General features: G+C 33.1%; 1 protein-coding gene across 2 annotated transcripts in view; it reads left to right on the forward strand.

Moving 5' to 3' along the window:
• The window catches only part of LOC120334226 (uncharacterized), a 33,401-nt gene extending 18,053 nt beyond the window's left edge, over positions 1-15,348 (forward strand). For both annotated transcript variants that reach the window (XM_078120407.1, XM_078120408.1), the window contains 14 exons: positions 102-173; positions 430-552; positions 1,140-1,243; positions 1,326-1,647; positions 4,009-4,117; positions 5,440-5,546; positions 9,466-9,528; positions 10,011-10,136; positions 10,890-11,020; positions 11,854-12,061; positions 12,843-13,013; positions 13,107-13,241; positions 13,915-13,980; positions 14,637-15,348. In XM_078120407.1, the coding sequence (XP_077976533.1) occupies positions 102-173; positions 430-552; positions 1,140-1,243; positions 1,326-1,647; positions 4,009-4,117; positions 5,440-5,546; positions 9,466-9,528; positions 10,011-10,136; positions 10,890-11,020; positions 11,854-12,061; positions 12,843-13,013; positions 13,107-13,241; positions 13,915-13,980; positions 14,637-14,729 (1,830 nt within the window). In that variant the 3' untranslated portion in view covers positions 14,730-15,348. The remainder of the gene's footprint in view (positions 1-101; positions 174-429; positions 553-1,139; positions 1,244-1,325; positions 1,648-4,008; positions 4,118-5,439; positions 5,547-9,465; positions 9,529-10,010; positions 10,137-10,889; positions 11,021-11,853; positions 12,062-12,842; positions 13,014-13,106; positions 13,242-13,914; positions 13,981-14,636) is intronic.
• The last annotated feature ends 1,954 nt before the right edge of the window (positions 15,349-17,302 follow it).

Consider the following 17,302-nt stretch of genomic DNA (forward strand, 5'->3'; position numbering starts at 1 on the left):
AGATCTAGAGATAACGGTTCCTCAACTGAATGCAGTAGCTACTTCCTAATATTATTCTGAAGGTGGAAAGTCTTATTTTTCGCTGTTTTCGTCTTTTCCAGATTGCTGCGGCAGAAGAGGGATTCCAAAGGAAAGAAAACATTTATAAAGAGCAAATACAGGATTTGAAAACAGTATGTTTATTTAAACTAGCATATTTATCTGTACATAAATCAAACTTTCACCTGAACAAGTCTTTATACAAGCAGTTACTTGGAAAAATTTTGGAATTTTTTTTATTTTTTTTAGTAAGCATGACAAATACCCAGTTTCTTACATTACATTTATTGTTAGTGAAGTGTGCCACTGGAAATCTCCAACATTGCAATTCCCATCAACCATGTATGGTTGGGTTTTTTCCATCCCTCGTTTATCATATGTTCTTCTTAGATCGCAGTAAGATATGAGAAGCAAAATAAAGAATTATTACGAAGATTAAACACAGCACAAGAAGTTACATTGACTGTTGAAAATTTAAAAGAACAATTGAAGGAAAGTGAAGAGAAAAACAAAGTAAGATTCATTTTGCTTTAATATATGCACACAAACAGGGGTGAGGGGGGGTGTTTGAGGGTCGAAACCCCCCCAATTGAAATGTAAAAAAACATTTTTCTGTATCATCAATAGCAATTTTTCGTTGCTACACATTTTAGACCCTCGAGACTCCTGAAAACCCATGTTTCCAGCCTGCGGCCTGACCCGCTACATTCTAACTTGACAATTAGAAATTTCAAACTTCCCCCTGCTTTGAAAATTTCTGGCTGCACACCAAAATCAAATAACTAATATGGCCACCGTAATGTCAGCAAAAATTTAAGCCAAAAATTTTATCTAATGTCATAAGCGTGCTCATGAATTATGAAATTATGGAAACCCCACCGTCAGAGAAAATTTTAAATTAATAGCTTTCTATCCACTTCAAAGCTCCATCAAAAAAAAAAGCAACCACCTACCTCACATTTTGAGAAAAACGCTTAGTACACTTTGTATCACTGCCCACTAAAAGTAGATTGGCCAATAGTCAGATTTAGGACATTTTACTTCAAAAAGTCTAGCACAGACTTTTATAGTGTATTTATATTAATGTGATTTCTTTCTAGGAAATAGAGGAAAATAATAAGAATCTGGAAAACAAGATTGAAAAACTCCAAACGGATAATGGAAAAATGGTCCAAGATTTGGCAAAGGAAAAAGAAAATGAAAGGTGTTGTAAATTTAACCTAAATTTGTATGTTATCTGTCTTATCTAAATCTAACTGAACTTTTCCAATGTTGGAATTTTACAGTTCAATTATCACTCAAGCAAAACAAAAAATCATTGAAGCAGAACAGAGATGCAATCGTGCAGAAGAAAATCGTGACGAAGCAGAACAACAATGCAAGGATGCGGAACAAAGAGCTATTGAAGCGGAAAGCAAATGCAATGAACTGGAACAACGAATTACCAACGAAAAGGGAAATTTTAATGAAGCAGAACAGAAAACTGCAGAGCTCGAAAGCAAATGCAATCAACTGGAACAGGAAATCGCTGAAGCAGAACAACAACGCTCCGACATGGTCACTAAATTAGGAGAAGTCAATAAAGATAAAAGAAAGTTTGAGCGAGAGGTAGGATTATGTTTTTTAATCATCCTATCCAAGCAATGACCTTAGAAAATGAGTAGGCTACTAGTAATATCTCCGGCCCTTGCTTGGTTACAAATCATTCAATGAACAATTTCATTTCCATTTCAACCATTCCCATGATATGATAATATGTAAAATTACGGCATTCATGACTTTGATTCGTTAATGGGTCATGTGATATATTCAATTCTGATATATTCTGTTTCCAAGAAAGTGTGAAATAGGGAATTTTGTTCATTTTTATTTTCCAAAATATGAAAACTATCACTCAATACTCGTTATTATGTGATCGCGATTAGGTTTCTCCTGACTGACTTGGCATCGTGTCTTGATTATCTCTCGCTTTACCCAGAGTTTAATAAATTGGGTACTCCCGTAATATTCGAACCAAGATGGCGGACACTGGAACGTAGTATGTGTACCCTACTAGGTTAGGGTTAGGCCATAATTTCAGGTACAAATACTATGGGAGTCACTTGGCTAGTTCCCGAACTTGTAATAGAACTAAAATAAGGAAAACTGGAATAAAATTTTATGGGTCGGCCATCTTGGTTCGCATACTACAGGAGTACCATAAATTGGTAGCTTGTTTGGAGTGGAATGTATCGTTTCAAAATTGATATGATTAAATTATATGTCTTACAACCTTACCCAGGGCAAAGTATAATTGTGTAGGCATGCAAAATCAAAAAGATCCGAGATTTCTAGAAATAGTAACTCCTTACACATCAGTGGCTGCCTGTAGAGCCTGGTTCGGAGTGAAACGATGTTTTGATTTATTGTCGTATCATAATCCTGAGTTGAAATCTCGTTTAGCTCATTAGTATCACAATCTCACTGTTTTGAGTTGGTGTGAGTGAGTGTTTTTATTGGTTCATCATATCAACGCAATATTCAGTTACGGCATCTGCTACAATGTAGCACTTCATGGATCATGAAGAAGAGGTTTATGGTGATATTATTTTTGCTAAGTAAAATAAACATTTTTTATTTTACTTGCATCATTCCAATTCGTTTTTTTAAGTTTGTACAATCGTACTCCATTCATACGTGCTTCATTTTTTTCATGGTTTTCGTTACATTTTAAGAGCTTGCAAAATTTTTTGTTTTGATTTTTTTTGTGTGTCATTATTTGCATCTCAGTTATCAGCTTAATTTAATTGATAGATAACTTGCCTTTGCCAGAAAATGTATCTTTAAAATATTTGATACTATTGATTTAATTATAGTGAACTCATAGGTTACTGTTTAGAAGAAAAAGCTGTTCTGACAATATAAACCCATAACATAATGTTGTTTCTTAAATACAGCTATCCTTATACCATATACATTAGTTGGCGCTTGTTCACTAAACGGCGTAAGTACTTCTATTTAGCATGGCACAACCATTTTTGCATATAATATTCCTCACCCCACCTGGCTATGTCATCCAAGGATATCGTCACTACGACCTTACAATCTTGTCGAAGAGCTTGCTAAAATATAGCTACAATCGCCCAAAATGGCTTCCTCGCCAGCGTTAACGAACTCACTAACGCCTGTGACCTCTCTCATATCTGGATCGTCACGGCGAGAAAACAAAAGGAATAGCTTCCTCGATTCCGGGTGATCGTCTGCGTGTCTTGGATGACAAGTAGAATAGTTTGGGTGCCTTATTACGTTACTGTGGTGTCGCAGTGATGTAATTTTTGAATGACGTAGTCAGGTAGGGTTTAGGAATAACACATGCAAAAATGGTTGTGCCACACCAACCAGAAGTTACTTATGTTCATTTTTCAAACATTCCTCTATTGGAACAATAATTGGCATTGAAAAAGAGTTGCCTTTACTAAAAGTATGTCATTCCCTAATTTTATTTCAAAATGTTTTCCAAATTAAATGCTTTTTGAAACTTAACCCTTATTTTTAACAATTTTGCAAGTTTTTTCTTGTTTTGTGTTCCTTTTAGTGGATTGATTTTACCACTTAATATTTTCTTGTGCCTCGGATTTTCAGCAGAAAATTTTTGAAATACTGTTTTCCTCAAGTTTATATATTTTTGTTAGGATGACAGTGAGTGACTGCATCTTAATTTATATATGGGAGGATTTGCTATATTGAATGATTGTCTAAAGTTTCTGTAATTTTATTATAATAAAGAAAGCTAAATTCTGGTATTTAAATGATTCAAATTTACAAATTAAACTCTTTCCAATCCTATTTTCTTTGTATACTAAAAACAAGCTTTCGATTTGTGTGTGAGAATTTTTCTACCGATCTAGTATTATAAAAATTTCACTTGGGTATATTGTCTCTCTTATTTGCAAATTGCAATAGAATTTGAATTGATGTTCTGATTTCTAGCTCAAGAAAATGAAAGAAATATCACTGAAAGAAAAACAAGAATTGGAAGAAAATAAAGAAGATATATCGGAATTATATAAAATATTACATGAGGAAAATATCGTCTCAGGTAACGTCTTCTTCTAATAAAAATTGACAAAATACTTTGAAGCTTATTGGCTTTGCGCTCTAGAAATATCGAGCATATAATGTTTGTTTATACCAAGCAAAGAAAGATACTAATCGGGCACAAAGAGGAAAAACTTAGGATAAATTTTCAAATAAATTGTTGTTTCAAAAAAATCACCTTTTTCCACTATTTTAGTAAATTAAGATGGAAGAAGTTACTAGAGGGCGATTACTTTAATAATATTGCGTTTTTTACACTTACAATGAAATTTTGTAAATTCTTTATTACCATTTGACTGGAATTTTGCTGACATTGCGGTGGTCATATTAGTCATATGACCTTTGTTTCAATATATTTATAGAGCTTCCTTTTTTGTTGTTAATGGGTTGCTAATTGCTGTAGTAAAATATTTCTTCTTTGAAGCATATTATTGGGAAAACAATTTAAAAATTATTTTGCAATTATTCCATATCACAGCACTATTTGTTTTTCCTCATTCTTTGTTACAACGTGGCCATTTGGACAACTGTCACTGACTATGGCTCATAGCGTCCAGTATATGGCCAACCATGACCCACTGTAAAAAGTCTTTTTTGATGTTTTTCAAAATACCTTCATACCTTGCCCTCTGTATATTTGAAATGCCTAAAATGGAAACAAGTCACATGACCTTCATTATGATGTCAAAGATAAGCCAGGAGCGCAGCTGAGCCAAGTAGTTAACAGCCCCAGGGCTTCAGACACATAATCCGTTAATTTGTGAAAAAAAAGTGTTCCTTTTGAAAATTTAGTATTTTTGTTGCCGAGGAAGCAATATTTGTTATTCATATCTTATATTTGTGGATTTATAAATGAAAAGGAATTAAAACAACTTTACATTCATGGAATTATATATTTGCCTCTTCCAAGCATTGAGTTACGATTAGTTACCATTGTTTATCCATGTTTCATACATGGAATGAAATTTTTAATAATGAAGTCTTTTTAAAATTGGGGTAATCCTATTGTGGGCATACCATAACACTGAAACCACTAATCCTCAATTCCCAGTGTTCCCATCGATTTTAATTTATTTTGTTGCTTTGAAACGGTTTTAACCAATCTAGTTAAAAAATTAGATTTAATGCAACTTGCATTTTTATGTTTTTATAATTTCTCTTGCAGTATATTATTGCAGTTTTGTAATGCAATAAAAAATGTTCAATTTTTTGTAGGGAACACTTATTTCTAATTTGTTCTTGGTTAAAATAATCACCATTATTTATCCTCCATCTTTTGTCCAACACTAGTCAAATAAATACTTAAATACTTAAAAATTACAGTGAATCTCTCAACAAACAATGAAGCTGACGCCGATCTTGTTGACAAGAAAAATTACGGCCTCGCAGACGTCAAACTGGAAGTTCAGAAGCTTATTGAAAAGTTCAAGGCAAGTGAACACAAATTTATTTTTTCTTTGCTCGTAATGTCATAACAAAATTGCTTTCGTTATTTGGCATATTTATGAACGGTAATAGGTCAGTCAGGCAGTCATTTAAACTTCAGTGGTGGGAAAATTGTGCAGAATACCTAGCATAGATGAATATGTGACAGCTTATATTGGACAGTATCAGTTCGATTGTTGGTAAAGAAATTTTGAGCTGTATGCTTGGTATTTTTCTATGTTCACTCCAATTCGAAATTTTCTCAAAAAAACTGAACTTTTACTGTTAAATCGAATAATAGGGCATATTAACTTGATTTTATAAGACGTGATATGGAAATGCTTAATTGCATTCTAGAACAGACATTAAAATTATGTAACATTCAAGTAAAAGAATGTAATTACCGCCATAAAAAAGTCATCATTCAATTTTCTTAAAAATAATTTCTTACATTAGACTGAGCTTCCGTTATATAGTGTGTTTATATAATAAAATTTTGATTTGCAGCGCCGTGTGTAGTATTTTGGCCTCCACCTGGTTAAGATATATTGAGAACTGACTTCATAAGAGAATTGAAATTCTAACGAGACTTTTTGATTCGCTTCATTAAATTTATATCAGTCGAATTTCGTCACTCCGTTGTTTGTTTATTTTTTTTATTATAAAAATTCATTGCCCATGAAGAGAATCTTTAGCGATCGGATTGGTAAAATGTATTCTCGATTTTTTCTCATTCGTCATTTTTGTGGCTTTTTTCACTTAGTTCGACCTCAAAAATGTGGATTTTTAGGGGAATTAGTCATGCACTGGATACTGTAAATAGGTGTTTTTGTTATTTTGCGGCTTATTGATGAAAAGTTTGGAAATATTTTCTAAAGGTATTTGATGTTGTTGCCAAGTTAACAACAAAAGGAGGTGTCGAAATCTGTATACGTTTGAATAAATGGTAGTTCTATGTTATTATAAAATTCAGATCGAGTGTCAGATTCAGAAAAGTGTTTTTTTCAACTTATTAGCCGAAGCATTTTTTGTATTTAGTGGCTTGTGTACGATAATGTTTGTCTGTATATATATACCTGTACTCATTAATAAAATCGTTACTGGTTCAAAATTTATCTATAGGCCTATTTATCTTAGGGCCATTCTTGTTACATCATGCAAAAATCCCTGAAATTACTCTAAATCAGGATGTTTATTCATTCATAGTTTATCTGGTATAACCCATGCTTGATCAGAGAAAATATATTCTATAAAGAATTAAGCACTGCTAAGCGAGCCCACCCACATAATATCATTATAAGTTTGACACTGCTTAACATTACTAAGAAGGAAGTAATAAAGTTTGATAATATATTTTATATTTTATTAATATCATTTTATCTTCTCTCTGCCAGCCTCACACATTATTTAGATTATGTTTTTAAGAAGTCAAGAACAATAGTAGGCTATATGTTAGCTGTTAGTCTCTCATTAGTTTGGTTTGAATGGTGATTTGCAATTATTGTCTGACTTAGTTTTCAGTTCAGAAGTTATATTATCTTATGATCATGCTTAATTCAGTATTGTCAAATGTCAGCTCATGCCACAGTGTACTAGTTTAACAAAATATTCTAATGTTCCAAATGGAAAATTGGTTATGCAGAAGTAAATATATATAAAATCTTTTCACATAAGACTGAACTTCAACATTATTATCTCTATTAACTATGAATTTAAAGTAATATTACTGTATTTTTTATGAGTTTTAACTAGAACCCCTTTCAAAATGTTTATTTAAAATGTTTTTTTCAGTTCTACCAGTAATTTAAACATTAACTTTTACATTACCACACTTTTTGTATAAAATAGTCACAAAACCAGTTCATTTAAATATTAATGCCCTCAAGAACATTATTAACGACACTATGACTGATTTTTTCTTAGAATGACGCAAAAGATTAATCACTGCTTTAAGTGGTGTTTATATGAGGTTTAAAAAGCAATTTTAGTTTGCCGGGTGTCAAATGAAAAAGCCTTTTGGCGGTTTAGTGCTACTTGGTGAAAAACTAAATATCTTAGTATTAGTAATGTGGCATATCTTCTATGTTGCTGAATTAGTATGTGTGAATTAGGTAGTAAAAATATGCAAAAAGTTTACAGTTATTTCACAGTTACTAATGTCTATTATTTACATAGGACAAAAATGTTTCATGTGTTGATTGTTTGGTACTCCCGTAGTGTCTGTACCAGGTTAGGATTAGGGCATAATTTCATTCCAATTTTCCTTATTTTAGTTCTATTTCGAGTTTGGGGACTGTCTGTGTTAGCCAAGTGAATATACCCCCTGCCCATAGGTTTCAGTCCCTTTACACAACTTGATGTAAAGTGGGCCAACAAAATTAGTTATCTACATATTGGTACGCACACTTCTGGAGCGCAGTCTTAAATTCTGTCTATCTGATGTTTTGTCTAGTACTTACTAAGCTGGCATACATTTATTTCATTATCTTTTTTTAATCAGTACATTTCAGTTTTTGTATATGCTTGCACGTTTTTGTCACATTTTTGTGGTCATTTCGATAAATATTTGATAAGAGAGATGCTGATTTTTCTCTAAAAGATTTTAGTTGTTAGTTCATTTGTAAGTTGTTGGATTATTTCAGAAATGTTATTTTGGCAGTTCAAATATTTCAACCATGTGTCAATGTATATTGGAATGTAACAGTATGTGACTTGTATCAGTGTTTTTTGATGCCTGATGACTAACGAAATGATTTGAATAATTATCAGCAAACAGAATTCTGAATTATTATCCATTTCCATTATATAAAAATTTAGGTCGCTTGAAATCTTATGAAAATTTAGGTTGTCAATAAGGAATTTGACCTTTGTATGATGTCACAAAACAGTTGTTCTATTGTGATGTCACAATGTTGTATTTACATGTGATTGAAATTTCTAAATTAGAACTTTTTATTTTGTTGCTAGAGCTTGTAGTCATAGGAGCTGGATATTTGTAAGGCAACAGTATTGCGGTGTTTTACAGATGTAAATATGCCGTTTAGCTTATTTAAAAAAGGCGGAAGCCAACGAAGTCCAAGGACTAAACAACCAAAGAAGTCGATTGCTCAAAATCAGGTAGCTGTCAGATAACTTTATTGAGGTTTTTTAAGCATAGCAAAGAAAAGCAAATTATGTGTACTGTGTATATTGATAGCTTCATGCTGGTGACACTGGTTTGCAACCACCGAATTGGACATAACACACAAGACGCAACTGTCTGAAATATTAGGAAAGGGCTTTTTTAAGATTACAAACAATGTTACCAAATTTCTGTGATAGTTCATACTATTCCAAAATAATAAATTACAAAAGTTGTTTGATTTTGTATTCTATAAAGGAATAATTTTTAGAGAATTCCTGTATATCGAAGTTACAATAAGTAAACTAAGTAAACTTTTCCCATATTCTGTTGTTTTGGCATTCCTAATTCAAAACCTAGAGGCATCTGTCCAGACTCTCCTTACAACTAAACACTTGCTTGTGTGTTGTCTTCGTCCGATCAAATAGAATTTTTATTTTTATGCGACGCTAATCATACCTGTTTGCTCTGAACAAGGCCTACACAATTAGCCACTGATATCTAATGACATATATATAAGAAGCTACTATTATTTGGAAGGACTGGAATTTACCAGTACGGCATTGTCGGCATACCCACTATAAGAGACCCTGTGTGGGGTGGGGAGCATGAGATTGCAACACAGTTCGGTCTGCTCTAACTGTTAGGCCATTGCGCTAATGAGGGGAATAGTACAATTAGAATTTTTCGTTATATACCCAACTGAATAAAAAATGTTAATAATCTCTTCTGAGTAAAAAAGAGTTGCTTTGGAAAATTAGCAAATCACTCCCTCTATTAATAATTCTATTCCTCTTTTTTAGTTTGAAGAAGGCCAACACAACAATAGTGAAGCTTCAAAGAAAGACATTGAAGATAAATTAAATGTAAGATACCTTTTCTTTGGTATATTATTTAAGAAGATTTTTTCTTGTTGGTATTTCTCTTGAACTGCTCATTAGGCATGCCGCATGGGCTTTATATGGAAAGTACTGCTCTATCTACAATCCATGATTGGTCAGAATTTATTTTGGTGGTTGCTGTGAAATTCATATAATGTCAATCTTTTTTCATACAGTCTTGTATCTTTAGAATAGACCAGGGGTTGACAATTACTTTTCCGAGTGTGCCAGTTACAAAAAAATAGACTGGTTACTGGGCCGGAGACTCAAAACTCAATATGAAAAACTATGAATAAAAAACAAATTATTTAGACTAGCTCATCTAACAGCTAGGCTAAGGTTATATAATAATAAGGAGAGCACAATGTAACAATCGGGGTCATTATGGCATTATTTCATCAATATTTTCAACGGAAATATAATATAAAATACATAAATATAAGTTAATGTTTTTCTCTCTTTCGTAGACTTCACTTGATGAAAAGAACAGAAGGATTGGAAGTTTGGAAAAGAAAATACTTGACGCTGAAGAAACGTTGGCAAAGAAAATAGCAGAATGTAGTAGACTTGACGCAGAGTTGAAACACACAAAGGTTAGAGTTTTTTATTGAGAAATACACGATGATCCGATAAGCACACATTAACATTTGCAACATATCTAGAGCAGTGCTTCCCGACCTTTTTCAGTTCGCAACCCACTTTTATTACCATTTTTTTACGACCCACAAAGATGTTAATATATACATGAGAAAAGAAATAATGTATTCCTATGCATTGGATTGGATATTATCACGTCAAGTCGAGGCTTGTTGGGAGACAAGCTCACATGCAGCGTAGCATTCACACTCAACCCATTGTGCTCTTGGCACAAAGTCATTTTCTGCCTCAATGCAACTGCATTTGATGTAATCAGAGTCATATTTTCTCACTACAATATTTCAAACTTTCCTTTTTTTTCTTAATTTCTTTTACTCTGTTGCCTTTTCTTTATAAAAAATTTGGTGGCTTTTGTTAAACTGAAGTATATTCACCCTTTTTACCCAGTATTCAAAATGCAACTCATTGGACATAAGATTACCAATTACATAAACCAGCGTATTTGCTACTGTCTACACAAATTCAACAAATTACTATTCTGACAAGTAGCCTTTTTGAAAGAAATGTTTGGGTGCCTGTTGCACTTTCTGTTACCTGATAATTATTTTATTAAAAACATGATCAAAAATTCACAGATGTACTGGTGTAAAAAAGTTTTCCTGAATTCTCTACATCAAATATTTTTTATCAAAATCAACCCGAACAATGTTCATTAACTGTGATATTAACATGAGTGATTTGTTGTTCAGAATCGACTAAATGGTTTAGAAAAAGACAAGAAAAAGTCTGAAGATGACCTCGGTTCTGAATTGACAAAAACCCGAGCTTTACTTGCACAATATGAAGCAACCAAAACTGCACAAGCTGATGAATATACAAAGTAATATTTTAATCATTACAATACCATACAAAAACATTTATTTCATTTCACAATATTATGCCTGTGGCTGTAAAGACATTGAAAAGTTTGATGATTTGCCATTGTCTATATTTATGGCAGTTTTTTCTCTCAAGTCGATCAATAAATATTTTATTTGCCATTTTCATGCAATGAAATCATGTTTTATGGTAATCGTCGCTAATTAAACTGTGACATATGCCATGATTTTGCTGGGTGATTGATTGATCATTTAATGAGAAAACTTTCAAATCGAATCAACATTAGATCCAGTCATATTTATCAAAACTATTCAGAATATAAAACCAATCTAGTAAAAAAATTATTTAAGTTTAAATATATCTGCTTTTATGAGGCTTTTGTTTGGTTTTAGTTAGCTTCTCTAAAAGAAGACCAACACCAGAATGTTTTACTTGATTAATTGACTCTTTTGCAATTCTAGTATAATGTATTATGATGCAATAATATAACCTGTGTCATATCAATTTTAAATCATAAGTCTTATAAATCACTTAAAATAGTTATCTACTAACTTGCAACAGCATTTTTGCATTGTATGCATATGGATCCACCAGTGCAAAGGCACTGAAGAATAAGAAGTAGTCAGTTCCCTTGAAAACCTTTTCGATAGTGCGTATATCTAGTAGTGATTTTTAATGTTCAAAAATTGTTGATTTTATCAAAACGCAAATATTTCTTGCTCCTTACAGCGTGATCCTGTTGGAAAAATATTGTTATCCACATTTTGTTTATGAAGATTTTTTTGTGCCACCTCACGTTTCTGATATATAGTTATTAAATTTTTTTCATTTTAGGACACAAGATGAAGTCACTCAACTCCAACAACAACTCGATGAAGCGTTAACTACTCTTGAAAAACACAGAGAAGATTCGATTCCTCGTGATATTTATGACTCTGATTGTGCGAAGATAAAACAAGACGCAGATATATTGAAAAAAGAAATCACTAAAACATTAGAAAAATTTGCACAAATGCAATTGGATATTGCTAACAAAGAACAGGTTGCGATTATATAAAATTATTCTTATGAAAGCAAATGAGTCAAATCGTTCATGTTACATTAAATATGGTAAACCTTGATAGGATAGGATTTTAAAATTGACTCGAGGAAGAGGAGGGCTAAATCATATTGCGGACTATGGACTGTAGTGTTTGGTTACCAGTCCATATCGGGTATGGGAACAGTTAACAAGTTATTTTGCTCAGATGCATGGACTCGTGCAGGAAGTCGTAACTGGACAGCAGTTACGTGAGCCATTACGACGAGGAGTCCAGCTATCTTCCCGCACATAATCGTCCTCTACAGAATTAAAACCTTAGGACCCACACCAAATTTTTTGTATGATTTATGATTATCAGATAACATCATAACAGAATAGACTTTATATTATATAACAAAATCAGACATACAGCTAAAGCAATATCTTATCTTATGTGAGTTTATTTTTCAGTGTTGTTTTGATTGTGGATTGAATTGATTTTGAAAAATATATATGGTTTCGTTCATCGAAGTCATGGTAGTTCTACTACAATCTGTTAAAAAATTGATAAATATATAACCTCAATTCTGTAACCTCAATTATCAGTAACATAGGCGTAAAAAAATTTCCAAAAATCATATGCTCGAAATTGATATAATATTAAAACAATCCTTTCTCCAAATTCGATATACTGGCAGTTATGATTTTAGTCGGAAATATTCTTGCAATATTTTTCTCTGTTTGTACATATCACCCACTCCATTAACTTTTTACAATTTGTAATAATCTGACTGCATTTCAGGAAATATCCGATTTACGAGTTGAGCGTAATCAGAGTGAAGCAAAATCAACAAAATATGAAGCGGACGTCAGTACTCTGAAATCAAAATGTCACGAATCTGAAGTTCAAGTTAATATTTTACGACAACAATTAACCGATTCAAAACATAAGCTGGAAAAAGCGACTGAAGAGGTAGGAATATACAGATCATGTGTGGCTGAGTGGATAAAAGTATAAATCTAAGATAAACGTTTATATAGAATGTTCTAATTTTGATAATTTTAGATCAATGGCCTTCGAAAATCACGTCGAGATATGACTTTGCGATTGTCAACAAAACAAGGAGAAATTAATGAATCTGAGCGAAAGAAAATTGAGAATTTGAAAAAGCAATTGGAAAATTTATCATCTCATATACAGGTTATTGCCAGTTTTTGTTCAGATGGATTGAATTATGTCATCCTTCTAGTTCTGTGGTTCTCAAACGGAGAGGCACGCCCCACAAGGGGGGTGTAGACAATTTTTCCAGGGCGTGTGAGGCTAATTAAAAATAAAAATATTTGTTAGATTTGATCTTGCCCGTCTTATTTTGGATATTTACATCTCAAAACTTTTCTCATTTATTTCATTATTTACGTTCTTTCCACATATTTTAAACGTGTTATTTTAATTAAACGCACTACCACCTTACTATCTGTTGTTTTTAGCTTATTGTTAGCTAGTTATTTTTGAGATGGGGCGCGAGACTTGTCAAATTATAAAAAGGGGACGCGGCTTAAAAAGTTTGAGAACCACTGTTCTAGTTGCTAGGATCGGGGATTCAATATTTAGTTTGCAATCTGTTTTGACCAATGTTATTAGCAGTAAGTCCTAATATTGGTCAGCCAGGATGATGAAATTGTAAAATTCTGTTTTTTTTTTCATGAAAATCCATTAATTTTTAATGTACTTCACTTGTATAGGGCCTTGAATGAGTGTGTGTAACAATAATTTCTGTTAGGTCACTTCTGACTGTTGCTTCACATTTGTAAATGAATTATTTTTGTTTTGAATTGAAAAGTTTTTTTTTCTCAATGGTGTACTTTGTTTTTAGGAATCTGAAAAACGGTACAGGGACACAATTGCAATCTATAGAGGACATCTTTTGGCTGCCGTTACAGTGAGATATGTTTTTGTATTATGCCATTATATAAACCTGTATTTTTATGAAAACCTAATTGAATAAAGTTGTTCTGTCTGTTTTGTGGTGACGAATTAGGGTCTTGATGGTCTGTAAATATGAATGTGCAAAAGCCTGTCATTGTCGAAATGGATACACTTTCATTTGTGTCAGCTAATAACTTGTATAGTTTATTTTCTACTAGAGGTAAGGTTGCTAGTCATTCAAAAGTCTATAGCAGCGGAGGCCCATGGCTCCCCATGGGGGCCACAGAGCAGTCTGAGGGGGCCACCATGCTAGGCGCAAAACTGATTTACCCCTCCCCCTTACAAGGAAACTCTCCATTCATTCAAGTTTCTTTGATTGACAAGGTTATTTCACAGGATGTTTTCACGTTTTTGTGCATGAATTGTTTGAACATAATGGGTTTGGAATCTACCTCTACCAATCAAAATAACACTTTGAAAACTACTTTAATGACAAAATGGGGGCCATGAGTGCTAAAAGCCTCTGGAAGGGGGCTTTCACAAGCCAAAAAGGTTGCAAATCACTAGCCTATAACGTTGCCATGACACTTTGGCAATCCAAGTTAAATTTCTTTCCTGATTTAATTATAAAAATTCTATCCTATAATATTTCTTTTACCTTTCTTACAGGGAGAACTGGATTCTGATGTACAATCAGCATTACAAGAAATCATAAAATTACGAGTAAAAGATGATGACAAGGCACAAACATCACATTCATAATGTTACGTCATCTGTTCTTTTTAATATGCAGTTTCGTGCTTTTCATATCATATTATTTTCAATTTACTGCAATTTTTGTTTTATCATTATTTACTTTTTTAATGTTTAAAGAATTCCGGGACCATTGCCCATTTTTAGACGATTTGTTATATTTAAATTTCTTGATCTGGATATTACCTTGGTTGTGTGCCAGGTTAAGGTTCAGGTTATGCGACATCTTCGTGCGCATACTTCAGGGAGTACCTTCTACTCTATTCTACCTAAATTAAACTAAGATGTATTGCAAGAACATTGAATTAAACTTTAGTTTTATGGCACTCTGAATTTTATTAGCATATTTCTTTGTCAATTATATTTTCCGACATTCCGTCCCAGCAGTAAGTAGGGTTAATTTTGTACTGCTTGAAGTGCAATTTAGAAGTGCTTTTTCCCAAATTTTTCTGCCTTGATGTAAAATCTGTGCTATTCAGCGATTTCAGCTAACCCTAGTAGCTACATATTCGCCCCATTATCACTCAGTTGTCTTAGTCCAACTAGTGCAAATTTTATACGGTACTGTTGCTTGTCAACGCCTATTTGAAATATAGTATTTTTTATGAAAAATGTCTGTGCTTTTTGTCGTTGTTGTGTTTGTATCGTATACTTACCCCAGGACATGTACTGTAATACAAAACTCTACACATGAGCTAATCACACCTCATTTAAATTAGGAAAGAAAATGATGGTGTTCTAACATCAATATAACGAGAAAGGTCCTCACTCATAGAGCTGTTTTCAAAATGTGCATACTCTCGATGTAATGAATTAGCTATGCAATGTCGTATCGAACCTGGAGTCAACTAAATCTTATTTTGGTCAATATGGCATAAATGAAAACGTACGGACAAACCAACTTCATAGATGGTTGGCAGACGTGCATAACTCTGGATAAAGTTAAATGCGTACAAGCACGCGCCCGTTCATGAAAAACAGTTGAGAGCAAAAATAAACACGCATAATACAAAATCGGGCAAAGACTTTGAAATCGATTTATGATATTGATCAAAAGAAGAGGGAAATACTTCGTACAAATTAGAATTCAAATTTTTTTTGTGGTTCACTTTGTGATTGATTAGGCCTTGTTTCCGACTTTCCTCTCCCCGGGATAGGCTAAATATGTTATTTTTTATTCTTCATGGCTCATTGTGCTAAGCGCCAGAAACGCACGTTTCTTGATACTACGTTTTAAAAAAAATCATGAGTGATAACACGAATTCGCATACATATGGAGGGAGCATTTCACTTATTATTAGATTGAATTGACAAAGGCCTCATTTCGATTTTAATGGTTGAAATCATTTTACGATTATTGCAATAATTCTCTGAGATGAACAAAGTCTTTTCGATTCTAATAAAAGCGATATATATGACTTTTTTCAAGTAAATTTCACTTCCAGGATTTCCGTTTTGACTACCCCACTCAGACGGAAAAAATTCGAGCCAATTCTTTCTTTCAGCTTTATCCTTTAGATACTTCAGTTGTCGAACTTTTCGTAAAAATTTCATCCACTTTTTTGTTTGGCTTCAGTCTTTTAGTGACTACATCCACTCCATATTCCACTGAGAAAAATTTCATACAATTCTTCTTTTAGGATTAATCTTTGTAGTGACTTCAACCACACTACTTTTTTCAAGAGAAATTTCATCCACTTCTTCTATTCGGGACGCAGCTTTTTAGTGACTTCAACCAGCCCTCCTTCCGTCCGGTCAAATTTCATCCACTTCTTCGATTTAGGGTTTAACCTTTCAGTGAACTCAACCACTCCACCTTCCCCGATCGAAATTTCATTAACTTTTTCATTTTAGGGTCAGCCTTTTGTGACTTCTATCCGCTGCATCTCTGCATCCGATGAGACAGAAGCAGGCCTCGTTTCCATAGTTTTGCGTTTTATCTAGTAGGCCTAGTATATATTTACGGTTTTATTTTTCGGTTCTTAGTTTTGTTTCCAAAAAATTATTGTATGACTTAATTGTCATTTTGCCGACCGAGAGGCTTTAGTTTGGTTTAGTAATTATTATTTCCTGTTTTTGATTTTTTTGATGTTTTCAATTTTTTATGTAGTTGTCAGCTTGATTATATTATTTTGGATATACATTCTAATTCTGCCATCTATCTTACTTGTAAACCCATGATCATGCTGAAGTGGAAGTCGTGGGGAAAGACATTTGGTGTGGCCAATGAGCATATATATACGCTCAATGGTGTTGTTCACTAAATCAACTGATGGTTCTAAATCAGCCTATTGCAAACTGTGCAAATCCACTATTGTGCTAGGAGTTTCAAATCTGTCAAATCATGAGGCTTTTTTACTTGTTAAAATCGTTGTCTTCTCGTTTTTGCACGCTCATTTTGAGTTCTCAACAAAACATGCCCTCCCCCAATAGTTTTCTGTGATTACATGGAGTTTGTTGAAAGTATCATTTGGTAGGCCAACTTTTCCAATACCAATACGGTAGTCATCTTTAATGTGAACCTTAATCACTTCAGCAAATAGGGTGGCAGTTGACCTTGATGACCGCACGGTCGTATTGCT

The sequence above is a fragment of the Styela clava genome, chromosome 15 (genome assembly GCF_964204865.1).
Source record: "Styela clava chromosome 15, kaStyClav1.hap1.2, whole genome shotgun sequence".
NCBI lineage: Eukaryota > Metazoa > Chordata > Ascidiacea > Stolidobranchia > Styelidae > Styela > Styela clava.